General features: G+C 38.3%; 1 protein-coding gene across 1 annotated transcript; it reads left to right on the top strand.

Annotated features, from left to right (window-relative positions):
* Nucleotides 1-1,256: 1,256 nt before the first annotated feature.
* On the top strand, nucleotides 1,257-20,310 carry LOC139743867 (uncharacterized). The gene is made up of 7 exons (XM_071654329.1): nucleotides 1,257-1,495; nucleotides 8,036-8,098; nucleotides 9,768-9,896; nucleotides 11,362-11,523; nucleotides 15,734-15,864; nucleotides 18,524-18,566; nucleotides 19,330-20,310. The coding sequence occupies exons 1-7, from the start codon at nucleotides 1,454-1,456 to the stop codon at nucleotides 20,308-20,310; spliced, it is 1,551 nt and encodes a 516-aa protein (XP_071510430.1). The 5' UTR covers nucleotides 1,257-1,453.
* The last annotated feature ends 467 nt before the right edge of the window (nucleotides 20,311-20,777 follow it).

The raw sequence follows: 20,777 nt of genomic DNA on the forward strand, positions 1-20,777 counted from the left end.
TTTTGGTGTTGGAACCGCTGGATGAGGAGACTACTAGAGGTTATGATGTATGAGTGGACAAAAATACCAAGAAAATATAAAGAAAATACTATAAAAATCTATTTTTCATGAAAATTACAAATTCCATGAACTTGACATTGACATATGTTAAGGGTAGCAATTATTCCCCCTGCTTTCTGAAAGCGGTTGGTCCATTGCTCTTTCATAATTCTAGAAAAGTGAATTTTTGTCGAATTTCCTTTATATTTTCTTTGTATTGTTGTCCACTCATACGTCATATCCTCTAGTACCAGTAGTAGTCTCCTCATCCAACGGTTCCAACACCAAAACTTAAAAAATTCATAACTTTTAAGTTTTGCATTGACTGTCCGATTTTCCTCAAACTTTCACTGATGTGTTCTGCTAATGTTTCTGCTTTCACTCAATCCACATTGCTCTTTGGGTTTACCTTCCCTTTAAGAACCATCTTCCACACCACAAACAAATGAGAATTCTGAGTATCCTGTTGCACAATATGAATACTAAATTTGTTTCTAGTATTATCATACACAAACGCTCCTGACCATGGGAGGGAGATATCCCCTCCCCTATCCCCCCAGCCCCCCGGGTCGTACCATTTTGCACTCTACGTACTCACTCACGGCACCTAGCTCCCGCCCGGCGGCCCAGCCAGTTCAGTTGAGAAACTTGCCAAGTTTCTTGGCGATCTTTCACTGGCGAAACGACGGCCGCGATCCAATGCAGTTCGCATTCAAAGAATGCCGCGCCGCAGGCCAGGCCGCATACCACGCACAAGATACAGCGCCAGCGTACAGTACGTATCGTAGTGCAAAATAAAAATGTACCACTTAGTTGATTTTTAGGCAGCATAAATTATTCTGTTATTCCAATTATGCTTCATTAATACTAAAAATGTATTTTATTTGTTATCAAAAGTTATTCTATAATCTAAAATACTCAAATTTTGATTTTTTTAAATAATAGTATAGATTCAAATAATTTACATAAACAAAACATTTAAATGCCTCGCGATCAATGCTCTCGATCAGTGCTCTACTCGCGATCGCGATGATGCGATGATGATGCGAAGGCCGCAACCAACCTTCAGTCGTAACTTCGCGGTACGTTTACGTGTAGGACGTACACACACAGCAGCTCAGCATCCCAGGATCTCCGTACAGTACGTTGTCTGTATCGTTTGATTTGCTTCATACAGACTTTCCTATAGACTTCACCTACGTAGTACCTCTCACAGTCACAGCCACAGCTACAGGTGCACCGGAGTGGCGTAGCTTTAGTCACAGTGCTAAGTTGTTGCCGGCAACTAAACCTTGTTTTGTCGGTCTGTTTCTATTGCAATGCAACATCGTTTACTTTAGGAAACATTCCCTACATCGATCGGTGCCGGGATGAATAGATGTGGATTTTCTGTGTAGCCTAGTCGTTGATTGCTATGGCTGCGCTATGCGAAGAGGAAATAGACCCTCGAATTAAGGTAAGAGAAGATTCCTTGTTCATGTAAATTTTACTAAACAGTGTCTGTGTTGGTTGGTTGAGTTAAATTTCTTCTCAGAAATTCTTCCAGAAAAATGTGATGAGATGAGAGTGGAAACAAGTATTTTAGTAATTGTTTAGGCCCCTGCGTTTCTAGATCTCACTAAATAAGGTTAGACGTCAATACTCTCACACTAACAGTTATTGTTAAGTTTAGACTGAAAAGTCAAACATGAAACAACTCACATTCACAACACAAGCTAACTGTTAGAAGTAATTTAGTTTCTACATATGATTTGTATTCTGAGTAGGGTCTACAGATTTAAGAACTTGGTGCGAACTTTAATGTTAGATCTAACTACGTCCTACTACGGTTAGTTACAGAGACATACATTGTAGCTATAGAGTGTATTTTTGTTGTGTGTGATATAACTGGATTATTTTGTACAATGCAATGCCAATGGCACCAAGCCAAAGAAATGATATTTATTGTAACACGTTTACATTGTAGTTGTAGATTCTACTGTTAGTGTCACTACTCTAGGGTAGTGTCATCATCATCAATTTAAAGTTTAGCCCAAAGTTAGCCAAGCTGTCAACAGGTAAAGTTTAAATGGAAGTGTTATTTTCTGTCATCAAAAGAGACACATTTACATGTATGCATTATTAGACAGAAAATCTATCTGTCCGGAGGCGGAGCGAAGGAGTCTTTTGAGGAGATCCGTGATGTGGATGAAGCCAGATGCAGTCTCCATGGCCCGGAACATATCCCCAACGACCAGATACAGACCGATCTTTCACTCAAATAATGAATGCATCAGTCTGGGATCAGAATCTAGACATTACGGACAATGATCCGAACTTGTTGCAGCTATTTTACCGGTACGGTGGTGCGTAGTATGGTTGAGTGTCCAATACATCGACACCCTGACATTTTCCTGTCAATAGAAACTTAACATATCACACAATTTGCCTGCAATTTTACTTACACGTGGAGAAAATACTGTGCATTGTCAAGTGTGTTTTGAAAATGTGATTTGAGCTAAGCGCTCTTCTCAGACTGTTGAAGATAACTGCTTCGAACGCGTGAGGTGCTGTTATTTTGACACATTCATTGCAGTTTAATACGCTGTACAAAAAAATTGTACATTTGAAACCGACACCCCTACTCTCTATTGCCAATATGTGTGAAGTGCACATAGAATCTAATGCTTTTCCAACGTGTAGAATTTCAAAATTCTATTCATAATAGGGTCCTACATATAATGTATAAATATGGTGTCATTGTTTTGCTGTTGCTATTGTTAATTATCAGATGTTCAGTAATATTTTTATGTATTTAAATCCCCAGTGAAGAATTTACAACAAAAAAAAACACTGTGCGTAGTCTCATGTGTACATTTTCATTCTTTTTCATGCTATAAATAGAGGGAGGTCGGTTTCAATGTACAGTGTCAATGTGTTGGACACCAGTGACCTACACTTGTACAGCTGTACACGTGTACCATACTTGTACATTGTATCATTTACCCCATGTGATTTATTGTGGAGGAATCTACAACTGTGTCGTGACAAATGAAGATAAACACAGAACAACACAGAATATTTTCCCAAACTACCTGGTATAAAATGTGAGGTTATTCTCACTGTAATCTCAGATTGTGTAGCCAGTGTACAGGTACAATGTACAGTAGTACGAGGTAGGCCTGTGGATCTAAACTGATACAGAAATATTGCTTATTGGTCTGTCCAGAGGAGTTTTCATATAACTTTTTGACATTTACGGATGCCGTGAGGCCAGACGCAGTCTCTGCGGATCATACCCCAACGACCAGATATAAGACCAATCTTTACAGTAGGTCAATGCAAGTGTACAGGCAGCCATGTTGTACAGCAGTCACTGTACAATTAGATGGTTCAGATCTATTTGCCCGCTGGATCTGTCTGAGCAATAGTGAAACAGAAAATTTTGTCAGTAATCAAAATGTCGTGGCTTTGCTTATTACACTGATGGACATAAATCATGACATTTTATAAGCCATCATACAACATAAACCACACAACTTACATGTAGATGGTGTCTTCAATAGACCTTTCCCGAAAGTACCGGTACACTTTAACTTCACAATTATTCACACAAACAGAAAACTGGAATGAGACATGAGTCAATGCAATGTTGCATTCTCACCTTTGTTCTTTGCATTTTAATGAGAATTTGGAAATAAATAAAATAAAATGATATGATAATGAAATGAAATGGAATGAGTTCTTGCTCTCTTTTGGTTCAGATACACTGTACAAGATGTGTATGTCATCACTTGGATTGAAAAAAAAAAGAAGTAGGGTACGTTATTAGCTGTCTAATACGTAATTTGTATTTCAAAGCCAATTAGATGTTGTGGAAAGCCTCAAAGAAGTATCACAAGAAGTGATAAAGAATGAAGTACATACGTACACATGTACCGTACATGCCATGTTAAAGTCAGTGACTCTTGAATGCTGTTTTAAAAATGATTGAGGTACTGTGTAGAAGAGCAGCCATCCCTATCAATTGCCAATTGGATCAGCAAATATGTGAAATTTTCTTTATTGAAGGTAACATTGGTCACTGTATGGGGGGGGGGAATAGTATACATCCAAGTGAAATGTAATCTAATGTGAATTAAACAAAAGTAGCCAGTTTCATACAGCTGTATGTTAATTGATGTCATCTTCATTTGAATGAGCAATTTCAAATCCAGGCATTTTTTATTTTCACAAAGAATAAAAAATGAATATGTGTCATTAACATTTTCTTCTGTAAATGAAATTAATTAGCCCTGCGCTGGCAAAAAAAGAGAAAGAAACAAAAATTGATAAAAATTAAAAATAGCTTAGGCTTGAGTATTGTAAAGATACAGTAATGTATAATATAGTCTACCTTCTTTTGATATGTAAGTTAGGATTTTTTTTTTCCATCCTACTCTACTGTATAAAACTGTCAGGAATTTCTCATGATATTGATTGTAGACACTCCTCCAAGAATTTTAATCACAGATTTGTATCTTTGTAGTGAAAGAATCTAGCATGTTGAAGGGGTCTCCTGTCAAAAATATGATATCAATTTTGCATAGTGAAATGTTTGAAGGGCTTTCACTTGCATCCACCTAATAAAAATCTTGAAGTATGTACAGCATACGATTTCAACCAATATGGTTTGCAGCATGTTGGGTGTGATCCCCAGTGACCCAATTGTAGACAGCCATTATCTCTGACTTTACCATAGGTTGTGATTATAAAGTATGCAGTGCTAAATTCCCCAATTGGCAGCATTCAGTTTGTGAATAACCCTACTCAGTGTGTTAGCCATGGTATTAAAAAAGTCATTGGCGTACAAACTCAGGCTGGATTCGAACTGGTCAACACTTCCCTGATGATCACCAAACAGCAGGCATGTTATCATTTTTTTTTTTTTCATGGCTACTACATTATTGAAAAACACTGATTAGTTTGTTTTTTATAATTTGAGGTGATGTACAATGTATGTAGGGCAATTATGTCAATTAGTTGCAATTTAGAACAATTTGATGCAAAAATTTTCTTAGTTAATACTGTACGTGTACACGTACATGTGTATAGTGTACATGCACATTTGTACGTCACTTTGTAGCTGTGATGCACAGATATATTTGTGTATGCTGTGCACATGTTCAGGTCATTGACTTTCTTCTGCAGCCCCAGCTGGGTATTCTGACCACTGCTGTCTATGATCTCAGAGCATTGGGGATTTGAAGTGCTGACAGCAGAGCTTACAATGATGCCATGAACATTTACAATGAAATCAACAATGATTACGGTGTACATTTTAGATATTGGTCAGGCATGTTTTGCTCTTAATGCAATTAGAGTAAAAAATATAATTGTTTACCTCGGGCATAGCAGTACATTGTGTTTTTAAATAATGTTTGTCAAAACTTTTGACATACAATATAATGTAGATCTGTCCTATATTTTATGACAACGGCATTGCAAATGTATGCAGTGAACTTTACACTGGGATAGTTGTTTTGTCCGGGCACGCATGATCACTACCGGTACTGGTAGTGCAAATTATTTACCATGCATTGTACAATTGTCAGAACTGAATGGTTGAGCACCTACTGTACACTTGTACAAGGTACACTGTACATTTACAGATCATTGAACTTGCTCTGTATACATTACATACAATGTACAGTTTGTATTTTGCACAGATTGCAACTGTGTGTCTGAGGAATGTGTGGCTATCCATGCAGTTGTCAGTCAAATACAATCTATTCAAGAGAATTTCCTATTGAGCTGTCACAATTTGCAATTGGTATCTAGCACACAGATATATACAATGTATGCTGTTCTGTATTTTCTCTGATGCATCAGCGTGTGTGTAAACTTGGCCATGCCTTCCCTTGTTTCTGCCGAAAGTGTGTGTGTGTATTGATGACAGCTGTGTGCATCTCAGATGCTGTGGTCGTGGGGTATTCAATGCTAGCGGGCTGGTGTAATTTACCGCTTCCACAGGAAAAGCTCATTTTACATCCTGGTTTTAATAATACAGAAACAAAATGACTCCAGAAAGAGAACCTTGAGAATGATTGCATGGTGTTAGTACCGCAAGCCCTTGTCGATGTGTTGTGAGCTCACTCAAGACTCACTCAAAAGTTTAAAAAGCATGCTGCACAAAACTTTGGTTTTTAATTTTGTTTTCTTCTCTCGCTTCTGTTTTTCATCACATAATTTTATTCATTTCGAAAGCCATGAAATTACACTACATGGAAATTCAAGTAGACAATTTGATAGACTGAAGGACTTCTCATGAGTGATAAAGAAGGATAGAATGCATTGAATGTACAAAAACAAAACATTGTGGTTAATGAGCAGTTTAGTTGTGACTTTACATGCTATTTTACTGAAAGAGAGAAAATCTTTCCTTGTCAACAACCCTTTGAGAGCTACATAAGTGTACAAGTACTGTATCTTGGATCCATCTGTTAAGTGGTTGTTGCAAAGTACATTGTACAGTGTGTACACTGTACATTGTACATGTAGCAAATGTACAGTTTGTGATACAGTACAAGGTCTACAATACAGCATGTACTCCATTTCTTGAGAAACTGAGACTGCATATCATTAAAGAAAAATGGCAGTGCACTTGTGTGATGGAAGACATATTTGGCAAACTTTTAATATTTTTTTATCTACATGCTATATTTCTAAACTATATTTATCATATACACCTGTAGCTTTCTTCTTTTTTTTTACAGTCACTGCAATGTACAGTCATGAAATATACAGGACTGTACATTGTGTACAATGTTCAACATTCATGGATGAATCAAGAGAATTGTTTTCTAATGTACACCTACACCGTACAGCTGTAGACGGTGATCGATAAACATGGCCAAAGAACCCATTCTCCCATCTATTTTTGTTGAAATCGTATTTCTCAAATCTTTGCTCTATGTGGACAAGTAGTCATGAACATTAACTGTGTAATATGTCCAGTGATTTCTGATAACATAGTTTTCATTTTGATGTGGACCTTCCAACCTGCTGTGATATTATATAACATGGTAGACCAAAGGAAATAAAGTGACAAAAATTGATAATTTACAGTGTAAAGATTTCCTAACATGCAGTATACTCTTAAATCAAAAGTCTTTTGTGTTTTTATTTGTTAATTTGTTTGTTTTGTGTGCATGTGTGTATGTGTGTGTGTGTGTGTGTGTTTGTAAATTTGTATGTGTGTGGTACAGTTGTAACATATACTACATTTGTATACAATGTATTTCACTGACTTCTGTTCTTGGTTATTTTGGATCCATGGTCAGATCCATTCTGCAACCTACAATGTACATTTTGTACTGCACTCTGCCCATATTCATGCATAAATTACGCTGAAAGGTCCAGTTTACCTTTGGGAGCAGTGATTTTAAAAATGTTCAAGATATCAAATTTGATGCTGTATGAGTAAGTCTGTTTACCAAAAAACCATCCTACAATGTACCATATAAAATTTTCGCATTAAAGCCTAAAATATAAGGAGATATACAATACAAGTATTTTTCTTAATAAACTGTAACTGTAGATGGTTTTTCAATAGTCTGTAAACATTTTTATCATAACTATGAATTGTTTACATTGTGTATGAATACTTCACATTGGTTTTTCTGATTCAAATTTTTACAGTGGTTGTTTCTATCCCTAACTCACATTTAAGAACTATTTTAAAACACCAATGCTGGGTCTTTGTTTCATCTGCAAATGGTGCAATATGTAAATTACAGAGTTTTACATGTATGCCTTTAATTTAATACTACAGTACTTGTACTGTATATACTATACATTGTACTGTACACATGCATTACTATACTAGTACATTGTACACATGGATACACAGGGAGTTAGCTAGTCTCAATCCGTCCTGCATGGCATGTTCAATGCTAGTTGTTCTGCAGTGCATACTGGTACTGCCAACTTGAATTTTATGCGCACCTGTCATTTCAATTCTTCTTCACCACTGTAGGAGGAATTGGAGAAATTGAATTCAGCGACCGACCAGATCAACTCTCTGGAACTGCGCCTTGATGTAAGTGCATGTTTGCTCTGCTTGGTAATGCTGAATGTCATATTTTCCTTTTGCAAGTTACCTTTTAGAGATACACATGTAATGCAGTACAAATGTGGGAAGGCAACAATTTGTGTAAAGCACGAAGACTTAGGTGTACATTCTTTTTTTTTTTTGGGGGGGGGGTGGGGTTTGCTTTTGTTTTGTTTTGTTTTGTTTTGTTTTTGTTTATGTTTTTTTGGGCGGTGGTCCTTTTTCATTTTTGTGGTTTCAAGTCGCAGAAATCGTAAAGCGGCAGTGCCAGACCTGTCAAAAGTTAGTCTGAAAAGAAAGAGTAAAATTTTATGAGCACAACAGTTGATCAGATTCTGATGAAAACATTAAGAAATTTATGAAGGTTTTCACCTTGTCTGGAATTCCCCTTTAAAAAAATCCTGAATATTAAACTACTTTGTTTCAGTTCATCAGCTGTCAAATGTGTCAACTGCTGCCATATCATATCAAATTTAGCCAGCCAAGATACAGGTTCACAGGTTTCCAATAGTGTGAACATGAGTCATGGCAAATTTCTCACTGGGAAGGACCATAGACCATGAGGAACACTGACAACATGTGTTAATCAAAGCAAATTACTGATGCTTTCTACTGATATGTTTGTTTGTTTGTTTGTTTTAATGATCTGTCAGCTGTTTTGTAATTTGTGTCAACTGAAGAGAGACTAGCCTTTTATTGTAACCAGGAGGGAATGATGAATATAGACTACCAACAAGTATCCAAATTTATTACAGTAGCCCCACCCAGTAGGGAAGGGTCAGGAAACTTGTCTTTTTCCCTCCAGGTGAACCTGCATGGACCCATATGGATGCACACAAATTGCCCCTATCCACAACCCAGTGAATCACATGCAAATTTGTAGTGCCTAATCATGTTTCGGAAGAGCAGCGAGAGTATGAACGACTTTCTGTCGTTACATGCATCCAGAGAGTATGGTCTGTGGAATGTATACAAGATACTTTTAATGGTTTTGATGCAATTATTGAGCAGCCATTAAATAATAATGAGGTTAAAAATAGTATTTAGGCACTCATTACAAGGAATGAAACCTTGAGTACCTGTAGTTATGAAATAGTGACGTCATTGGTTGTCATTTCCCTTGCAGACAGTGCATGTCCTCTATTTTCTCTTTCAGTCTTATTGTGATTGCAGGTGGGACACATCATCAATCGGCATTGTCCCGTAAAAACCTTCACTTTTGCTTTTGATACTAATTTGATGATGATCTCATCTGAGACACATAATTCATTGATGTCTAAAGTCTTTCTGTGCCATGGTGTAAACCCCATACTGTATGTGCTTGATATCATTCTGAGACTGCATCACATGAGCACTTTTGGGAAACTTTTTTTTTTCCAAAGCCATACAATGTTTTTTAGAAGCCTAGTTACAACTTTATGCTAGTAACGCAGTGCAACAAACTTACAGAGAAAATGGCAAGCATTGCTATGATGTAAATTTTACGACAAAGCGATGTACCAGGTACAGTATATAATGTCTATGATGCTTTCAGTGTACTGTGGCATCAACTGAAATTTTTGACCGAGACGGGCATGGGAACATGGCTCACAAAGAGTTAAGATCAGTTAGATAAATGAGTCTGATATGATCATAATCATTCTCTTTGTATGAATAGGAAGCCCGAGCGTCCTTCCGCCAGGCACTCACGGAGTCTACGCACAGCCTCAATGCCATCTCCAAGAGGATTGGGAGCGTCATAGAGAAGGCCAGGCCCTACTATGAGGCCAGGCAGAAGGCCAAAGAGGTATGATGAGAAAGGGAATTCCCCATTGTAACATTGCCAAATCTTTCTTTAATAGCTGTTAATAGCTCAAGCAGAAATTATTGTATGCTTTTTCATGTCGCGCTTTTCGAAATTCCCCATCATTACAATGCAATTGTGTTTAGGATGTGGACTCTGACAATAGCTATGATTAATCTCACGGGAAAGATAATACATTTTCCACACTACTCTCATGCAATATTTAATCACAACCATGAAAGAGGGAAAGGTTAAAGGGACTGTACAGTACTGGTTGAGGTAGGGATTCATGTTTTAAACATTTCTAAGTGAGATAATGAAAGGCCTCTTATGAAATGTGAAAGAGCATGTAATTTTAAGAAGGATTCAACATTTATTTGATGAAAATTGGTTTTCAAGTGGCTGAGATATCCAAAAAAGTGCTAATGATAAAAGGCGACATGCCACAACTTTATTAGGATCTCTTTGTTTCACCTTGTTTTTGGATATCTCAGCCATTTCAAAACCGATTTTCATTGAATAAACTTTTGATACCCCTTAGAACTGCATTCCCCCTTACATCTCATAGAGTGGTTTCTGAATATCTTGCAAAATGTTAAAAGCTAAATCTACACCTCGACCAGAACTGTACACACCCTTTAAATTGTTTAACGCTCACACTGCGTGGAGAAATGCACATAAAATTATGTGCAGCATATCATTTAGAGTAGCATAATGATTAGTCCAAAAGAAATGCACAAGAAATCATTGTTCAAATTGTAATTGTACACAGTAGTGTGTTATTTGCATTATTTTTCAAACAATGTTCAAACTTTTGAACAAAGTGTTTGATTTTGCTCAAACCTTTAATTTGTTCCGTTGATATTGCTTCATCGACCAGCACTGTACATGTAGGCCTACGTGTAGATGTACATTTGAGGTAAATTCTCCTTTGATGGAGAGAGGTCACTTCATTTGGAACCATTTCATTGTCCCGGTGTCTGGTACAAGCAGCTCCCATTGAATTCCCATGCTTACACTGTCCTTGGCTTTGTAAGCATCGGCATAGAAAGAGTGAAAGGCATACGAACAGATGCCAAAGCTGTAGAATACATCGTGATGAAGGTGTTGCTATTTTTGGTTAGCTTGACATGCTTCACTGCCGCCTGTATTGCAGATCTGCATGCCTATTATAAGCAGATAAGTTGTTCCAAGGGAAACTCAGGAAGAATTAAAAAAAAAAGAAAAAAAGAGGAAGATCTCTGTAGACAGTGCCCACAGTCTATGTACCGTAACTAACCAAAATAATGACATGGTGCTCCAATTCTTGCAAAGGTCAAGAGAGCTGTTGGCGAAAGCTTTTCGGGCTGCCGCGGGTAACCTCTGTGATGGAAATAAGGATAAGATTTGCATACAGATGAGAACTGGTCTGCTGTGAGTACGGCTGCAACCCTGCAACCCTTTCCCGTTTGATTATTAACCCTTTCAGATTCAGCAGGAGACTCAGCGGGCAGCTCTGCGCTTCGAGCGGGCCTGCAGCATGCTGACCGCTGCCAAGGAGATGGTGGACCTGGCCGAGCAGGGGCTCTTCCAGGATGGCCGGACGTTTGACGCCAACTGGCAGGAGATGCTCAACCACGCCACTATGAAGGTCAGTGACCTTTGACCCTTGCACACCTAGAATTGGGCCAGTTTACTGAGTTGATTGAAAAAGAGTCTGAAATGGTATTGCTGATTCAGAATACATTGTATATATGCTTTTGGGAATACCGGGTTTGAAATTATGGTGTCACAATTACTTACCTCTGTGCAGAATGCCATTATCATCTGCGTAACATATTGCTGTTAATTTGATATTGTATTTTTTTTTTATTAAGTATGATTGTTGTTATTTTTATAATTTTCTCAACATATAATTGCCCTTAATTGAATTAACAACAAATGAGAAACAAGCATCACAAAGAGGAGAAAAAAAATGCAGAGGCACATCAATATATTTTACAATCATACCATTACTTTTTAGCTTGCTATGTGGAATTGCCCTTCTTAGCTGTTTTATTTCTTTGCGTTGTTTTGAAGCATTATATGTGTACAGTATGTATCAGTTTTTTGTTGTTGTTTTTTTCTTTTTCAGGTGGGGAAGGGGATTCAGCGGGAAGTAGCATTAAGCCTCTGCCATATACCTGATTGCCAATATTGCATTACAGTTGAGCATTCTATATTGCACCAAATTCATGTGATTAGTGTCATAAATTTTCAACTTCGCACGCACACACAGAGTGCATGACCGTATTATTAACCAGCTGTACATTACAGGCCTGCTAAAACTGACTATGGGTGTTTGGTATTCCCCAGCTTAGTGCAAGCACCCCCTGCCCAATTTTCTCAAGGACACATTATTCGTGACATGCACCAGTAAAGAGGAAGCTGAATTTTCTGTTGTTATTGTGAGCATCATCGGCTGAATTTTTGACTTTGTTGTTATTGCCATTTTTTTTTTTTTTTTTTTTTTTTGGTAACGATGCAAAATGGAAATGCTGGGATCAAATTGAGCGCTGATGCAGCAGCAAATTACGCAGGCATTGTCAACCAAGAATGAATGCAAATTTGCCTGTGCACAACACAAATTGAATACTAAGCATTCTGATAAACCAGGGGCAGATCGACCTTTTTGCTTAGGGAGGGGGGGCTCAAGGGGTTTGACTCAATGACGATGGGGGGGGGGGGGGGGGGGGGGGGAACAGGGTCTTCACATTTTTGCACTTTGGCTTAAACCTGAGGAACAAAATGTGTGGGTCTGCGCATATGATGGCATTTTTCTAGTCACATCACATCATTCACAGATATAAAATGGTCAGGTTTGTCCAGTAATTATTAGTTTAATGGTGATTTACACAATGTTGTCATGAACTGGTGACCTGAACATGAGTTTCATACAAAAACTATCACATTGTACTTGTATTTGTTCAAGTGTACAATGTATGTGTACAATGGAGTGATATATACTTGATTTTTGTGTAACTGATTTGAAAAAAAAAAGTATTATGTAAAGAATTTATTTACACATTTAGATAAGATTCTAATAGAAAATGAAGCTACAAGCAAACTTTGTTTGCATCAAAGCAATGAAATCAAAGCTACAAAATTTAATGAAATTGAACAAGTGCTTTAATGTTTAATCATTATTTCATTATTAGTTGCTCATCCCCCAAATACCCCATGTGTTATCTCAACATTTGCTGTCATTTTGATATGAATTCATGTCATTCATAGAAAAATTCCTCACTTGTTTAGATCTAAGTGAAATCACTTAATTTACATGCATACCCCATAATGAGAATATACAGATTTCATGCACAGGAATTATTCAACATACATTTCTGATTTTCAGTGCCATGTCCACAACACAAATCAGGAAGTTCAAGCCCTTTTTATGCGTGCTGTCATTAACCTTTGATTATCAAGAACCTAGTATTTTCCACATACAGAGCTGTAGCTAATGATCAGCAAATACCTTGTGTAGAAAATTTGATAGACTGAGTGTGGAAAACGTATCGCATGAGAGTTATTTAGGTGCTTGGAATGCTCGCCAAATACTTCACGCGATAATGATTAATGTCAGCCATCAGAGCCGCACCACTCAGGACCTCGTTTAGTGATTGCCTGATTACAAATTACACGCGCCTAGCGGAGAATTTTTACGTAGCAGGGCAGTCAAACTGGGGAAAGGAAGATGATGGCAAACAATATACATATAATGTATCCCACCTTGCCAGTATGCAACCTACCCTTCTCTGTCTGGGATACAGTAACCTCGCCCCCTGAGCCTCAAGGAAAACCCCAGGGTATTATTTTTGGGTTCTGTCCAAGATGTACACTGTACACGTTGACCCAGTAAACTCAAAGTACCGGTACTTCCATCATGAAATATCAGTTGACCATGTACACTGTAAATAGGAGTATTATTGAACATGGCAAGGATTGCACTTAGCTTGTCATAATATAATACAAAACTTGTGTTGTATCATATTTATGGTGAATAATGCTATCACTTCTAGGCATTTTTTCATCAGAATACCTACAACAGTTGGGTTGACATACAACAGTGCACCTCGATAGTTACTATCGCTCCTTGAATTGTTTCAGGTTTATGGTATTAGGCAGTATGCTAAGTGTATTAATTACTACCTACACATTACTCAAGTGTGCCCTATTACTGGTTAATTGAAACCACAGACAGTTCAAGTTGTCTAACCCATTTTAAGTCAGCTCCCTACTTTGTGTACGTATTAATAATATTGTGCTGTGAATCTAACCCACAGTCTTCCTCTGAAAGAAATGTTGGGTATCATGTTAGCAGGTGTCCATAACAAACTTGAACTTTGCATCCATTGAGCAATGATACATACAGGAAATGTCCAAAGGGGAATTTCTGTGATATTTCCCTCGAGCAATCATCTCCCATTTGTCTGACACACACACATAAAAGGAAAAAAAAAAAAGGGGGGGGGGAGGTGGGAGGGATAGAATTTATTATTTTAAATTGATACATGTATGAATTTACGTCATAAATCCCAGGTACAATGTACGCAACAGCTACGTGGTATTTACATCTATTTTGTTTGCAGAACATTTTTGTTCTGTGCTATAGTGGGAGAATGGTTTTGTTCCTTGATATGGCAATAAACATGCCAAGCAATATAGTGATGATATTTTCATTACCCTCAATTTTTTTTTTTTGTATTATATGCCATGCAGTGCATATGACTGAAGGACGAATAATTTGTGACTTGTGTCGAAATGAGACTACAGAAGCATTATGTGATCAATATTGTGTTTACTTCAATATTAAATGAGTGCATCTGGCGAAAAAGCTCCACTGTGCATGCTTTGGTATTGGTGTTGCTGATCATGCAAAAATGGCTGCCAGTAAGAACTCCAGGTGAAAATACATCTATGTGCTCTCAATGTACTTTGACTGATCCAAGTAATTAGAGTTGATGATAATGATATAATGATGACTTTTGTTGTCTTGATTACAAAGTGCTCTATTCTGAGGGTTTGAAATGTTACATGTATTCCATGGAGGTTGTAAGTGCCTGGAAGTCTCCAGACTTAATACCCTTTCAATAATATTTCTTAATCATAAGATATAAGAAATATTACCTTCCCTGCCAGTCATCTTCCATGTAATGTTGCACTATGACCATGACCATGAGCTGAGTTTTTAGATTCATCCATTTGTCAAAAGTTTTCATTTCATGCCAGATTTAGCATTTGATATATGTCCCTCCTTTTGAATTTGCTCAACATCTCTGTGTGAGGGCCCATTCGTATGCCATATTCAAAATGTCTGCAGGTACAGTAAATGTTGTGCTCACTGATGATCCAACAAATTCACACGGGTGACTTTACAGCACCTATCAGATACTCTAAAACCAGAAATTTTCGCATCCTCATGAAACTTTTATGAATTTCGCAAGGAGCCAAGATTTGTGAAAGTAAAATTCACATAAAAGTTTGTGTTTGCACAATGCATCGATTGCCAGTACAATGCTGTATACTACCGCACTAGCATTGCACATTCATTTCTTTTCTAACTACGCATGATTTAGTACACATGCAGTTTTATTGTTTTATTGACCATCAGTGTGTGTTCAACAAATCGCTAAGCTAGTAGTACATGTTGTATACCTGCAATTTTTTCATGTTTTGCAATTTGCAAAAGTTTCATGCCACGAAAAAGGCTGTCGGCTCCAATTCACAAAAGATTCTTCGCGCGAATGTTTCTGGTTTTACAGTACGTCATGTGTCTGGTTTTGGTCTGTCAACTAAACCATGTTGCTCACTGTCATCCACAGGTTGGGGAGGCGGAGAATGAGAGGGCACTGAGTGTCCATGAGCACCTGAGTACAGCGGCCAAGTTTAATGAGGCTGAACGGGAGGTGAAGCGACTGCAGAGATCTCTGAGGAGTTCCATCAGTAAATCAAGGTGAGCTTCCTTTTATACCTAAACTTTTCACTCTTCAATGGTTTAAACACTTACACTGTCAGCAATAGGTGGTAACACAGGACTTGCCAGGCTGCCCATTCATTCCTCCTACAAATATTTTTTATGACTCTGCCATAAAGTGTCACACAGAATATGTTTCACTTTCAGTGCCAGAAGAAGCCAAAATTCCTGACAAGAAATTATTGTGATTTATCGTTATATCACAAGCAGATTTGTGATGCAGAAATGCCAAAACATAATAGCTTTCACTCACGTACAGCATGAATATTTCTCAAAGCTACATTTCACAACACATTTATCAAAGGCAATTTTAATACCCATTGATTCATGTAGTCTGATTTTCAGACTCTTTGCCAACTGTAATCCCTTCCACAAAATGCAGCCTCCACTGCCTTTGTTGAAGGCAAAGCATCTGGGCTGAGAGTCGCTTCAAGTGGAAGGAGCCTAACATTTTACTCAGTGACCCTCCCCCCCCCCCCCCCCCCCCCAAAGTGGGCAAGGGTCATAACTCTGTCATTACATAACTAGGAAGTTACTATTGAAGTTGGGCTTGAAATAGTCCTATTTATCAACCTGTTTAGGACGGACTGATTTTGCTACAACACGCGTTTCCCATACACAGTTGCCCGAGTATACTCCGGACTCGTCCTCAACGGGTTAAGGTCAGAAAGGTCGTAGAAAGATTTAAAGTAACATGCTGTGCAGGACCGATCAAATTATGTGATTCAGAGGCAGGGAGTGTCAACAGATTAATCAATCAAGTTTCCCAAATTAGTGCATACTACGAAAAATGACCTGTTCCAGACTGTCTGCAGGACCAACTAGCTCACCCTAGTACTCCTTTTGTTGTTAAAAGGAGTAAATATTTATCTGTAAGCAAAGAAAAATATTACAGGCAGATGGTCTGGAAGCCAGACTATAAATCATGCACATGTAATATGCCATCCTAATGGAAACCTCTTGGTCGATTGTTGATGACAGCTCTAGCGTGGCATGTTTCATTAGCCTTGAAAAGGCAGATCTCAGACATTGGAATTTGATTATTGTGAGACTTTGTGAAGATTTTGACTTTGTCTATCATTGACAGCGCATGGTAACAAACGACTATTGATGTGTCCTAAGCAAAATCAAGGATATCATTGACAAAGCTTGGTAACAAAAGACTACTGATGTATCCTAAGCAAAATCAAGGATATCATTGACAGAGCATGGTAACAAAAGATTATTGATGTATCCTATGCAAAATCAAGATAAATGTCCTTTTCATTAAATGTGACACTTGTGATATTCTTTGTACATTGTGTACTACTACTGTCACAGTTGAACGACCACCAGATGCCATGTAAGCTAACTCATAGACATTAAAATGCTGTACGATCTCGATATTAGTGGATTTTGTTGGTCAGATCTTCTGTCTTGATGTCATCATGCCCATTCAAATGAAGTCTCTCTTCTTGGGGGTTACTGATACAGTGGTGTATTTCATTCATGTTACAGATTGTGTAAGATTTTTTTTTTTTAATTCTATCGCTCCCCGATCAGGAGTATGAGAGTCTCAACAAGAATATTTTTACAATAATGAATAACTGTATAAAAATTAGCATGTTTACAATAATGAATATGTGTATAAAAATGAACATATTTATGATGATAATGAATACAAATGTTTTCATTGTGAATTCATTAATATATTTAAAAAAACATAAACGAATATAAAGTTGTGTTTAATAGCACAATTACATTTTCAAATGCTCTGGCTGTTTAACCACCATATGCCACTTCTAGTTACGTTCACTCTGGTAACTGTGTTGTTATCAAAAAACCTTTCATCAATTAATGATTTAGAGAAGTATAACATTACTATTCTAATGAATTTTACAATTTTTTTATGGCACCATTTATCTACAATAAACAATTAATCTACCCATTTGGTATCAAAGCATAAGGTTTAAAGGCACAATTTACCAATTGCAGAAAAAACAAAAACCCAGCATTAGTGCTGTAAAATAGTTCTAAAGTGTGAGTTAGGGATAGAAACAACCACTGTAAAAATTTGAATCCATATAATCGATGTTAAGTATTGTTAAATACACAAAATATGAACAATAGTTATACTAAAAATGTTTCCAGACTAAACCGTGTACTGTTACGGTTTAATGAGAAAAATACTGATATCTCCTTATATTTTAGATTTTATTGCAAAAATTTTATATGGTAGGATGTTTTGTGATACAACAGACCTGCACATATGCATCGAATGTGGTATCTTGAACATTTTTTAAATCACTGCTCCCGAAGGTAAACAGGACCTTTAATAAGATATAAACAAATAAACTTATAGAATGTGTATACATGTGTGTGTGTGTGGGGGGGGGGGGGGGGGGGGGGGGGGGGTTGTACAGACAATTACTATCAAGGCACAGAGTGAATAGACTTTTCTAAGTGTAATATATCTGTATGTTGATGTTGATGATGATAGATTATTGCTATTTTGGCATTAGAAGATACCTATTTCTTTTAGGTACCTGAGGGATAACTACAATTCCTTGGCAAAATCCTTTTAGGGTTATTAAACTGTATTGCTCATGTCGTCAAGGAAAGTGTTGACATAATGATTTTCTAATTTTGTCTTTTCCAGGCCATACTTTGAGATGAAAGTCACCTTTAACCAAAACCTTGAGGTAAGAAAATATGCATTGGTAACTTTCCAGATGATGCTTACGTAATGTAATTCTCTCATAGAAAAACTGGATCACTCAAACAATCTGAATGAGTGACAGTGAACTTTTATGCATTTTGGCCCAAATTCACAAAAGGTAGTTGAGATTTAGTCCGTGGAGTAAGACATGGGCAAAATATGCGTACTGTAAAACTAGGAATGTTCGAATGCATTTTAATTTTGCGAATTTCGCGAGAGCCAAGATTCGTGAAATTAAAATGCATGTGAAAGTTCTTGTCTACACTATACGCATTGAATGTCAGAGGCAACTCGCAAAAATTTCATGCTGCAAAAAAGGCTGTCGGCTCCAATTCGCGAAAATATCGTGTTTTACAGTGGATACCTTTCATATGCATGTGTCAGTGCACGTTCGGTATTGCATGTCTTACTCTGGTATGTGGACAGTAGGTCATGCACATTCACGCAGTGGGAATTTGCATAATCCCTGGACTAGATTTAAACTAGTACCTAGTATTCTTGTCTTTGTGTTTTTGTGGAAGCATCATAATCCAAATTCTGTATTGAAAAATTTTGCACAGTTTACTTTCTGTTCTTGACAGAGATATTTATCTTTAATATGTAGGCAGTGGAAAATCTGCACTTGAAACTAATTACACAACAAACTGCACCATGAGTTTGTCAGACTTTGAAATCGAATGTGAATCAACCTGTCATATGTGTTTTTTAATGACTCTATTGTTCTGATGTTACTTTCACATCTGCAGATTCGCAAAAAGATGGTGAGTGAGCTGGAGAAAGATGTATCCGCAGCAAAGCAAGTGTATTCAAATGCCCTTCGGAAGTTGGAGCAGATCAGCGACCAGATTCATGAGCAGCGCCGCTCCTCAGCGGCCAAGCTTGGTCAGCGGGAGTCCGGCGTTGGTGCGGAGGCTCCGGCCATCATCCAGGAATGCCCGTCGCCGCGGCAACTGAACATCGACGAGGAGGTCGACCGCCTCGACCAGGTCATCAAGCAGCACAAGGAGGGGACGACCCCGAAACAGCAGCGTTCCCGGGATGACTTGGACCTCTCTCCGGGAAAGACGTACCCGTTGCCCCAGCGGCCGGTCAGCTACACAGCGCCATCCTCCACAGGTCCCGACCCCCACTCCATCCTCATGTCCTACGAATCCACAGAGCACTTGGATGACATCTCCGATACCATCAGCTGCCAGTCGGAGCCCGTCCTCGACTTGGACGATGAGGGCAGCGACAGCGGGCTGGACACGCTGGCATCCAGAACGGCGAGCTCCCTCACCTTCGCGATAGAGTACGCCGCCTACGAGCAAGAGCAGACGGCCCAAAGTTCCGAGGCGTCGGCCGACAGGCAGGTGGATGGTGAGAGGGCAGGGTCAGCTAGCGATAGCATCGGTGGCAGTGAGGGTAGTGAGGGTGGGGACTGCACAGAGAAAGTGGGGGATGTCGGGGAGATGACGTCTCAAGTTGCAGACGGGGGAGAAGGGACTGCAGGAGGGACACGAGAGGACAGGGTGACACAAAGCCCTGAGGAGGAGGAATCGGGCAAAGACTCGACCCCAAGGGGCCAAGATGGGGACGCATCAGGACACGAGCAGGTTGAAGTGGGAGAATCCACAGATGGCAATATTTCAGAGACTCCCAGGAGCCAGGCATCAGAGTCTGTGGAGACCAAAGAAGAAGCAGAGGAGGACCAACTCTTTGTGGAAGAAGAAGAGACATTTGTCTAAGATGTCAATCAGTGCTGTATCCCTTGGCAAAGCATTTCACAAGCCCCCAGTCATTTAACTGATGACACATTTATTCATGAAATTCACTTTTCAAATGGTTAGTGGATATTTGTAAAGCATTTTCCACCAAACATTGTGAATTGCTGTCCAGTGTTGTTCAACTTTGAGTCATTGAGTTCTTGATATAATGAATTAGAAGTTTAGAAGATAATCCTAATCCTTTTCTTCTTGTTGCCCTCTGTAAATGTTGCCAATTCACCTTGAATTTGTCAAATGCATGAATTTTTAAAGACTTAATTTGCATGGGAAGAAAAGGCTAGGACAATTCATTTGAACTTTGGTCGCTGCAAAACTGTTTCAGCATTGTCCTGCCAGATGATTTTGATAGCACAAAATGGCTCGTCAAATCTCACCGGGATGTTAAATTTCCTGGCAAATTAAGCATTGGATATGTTGAATCTTGAATT

The sequence above is a fragment of the Diadema antillarum genome, unplaced genomic scaffold (genome assembly GCF_040938485.1).
Source record: "Diadema antillarum isolate AM-2024a unplaced genomic scaffold, OU_Dant_1.0 seq00001117_RagTag, whole genome shotgun sequence".
Classification (NCBI taxonomy): domain Eukaryota; kingdom Metazoa; phylum Echinodermata; class Echinoidea; order Diadematoida; family Diadematidae; genus Diadema; species Diadema antillarum.

Bases quoted from the DNA above. Each gene is read 5' to 3' on its own strand.
- LOC139743867 (XM_071654329.1), top strand. From the start codon at position 1,454: ATGGCTGCGCTATGCGAAGAGGAAATAGACCCTCGAATTAAG. The intron at 8,099-9,767 runs GTAAGTGCATGT...TTGTATGAATAG, and splicing joins CTCTGGAACTGCGCCTTGAT to GAAGCCCGAGCGTCCTTCCG. The intron at 15,865-18,523 runs GTGAGCTTCCTT...TGTCTTTTCCAG, and splicing joins AGTTCCATCAGTAAATCAAG to GCCATACTTTGAGATGAAAG.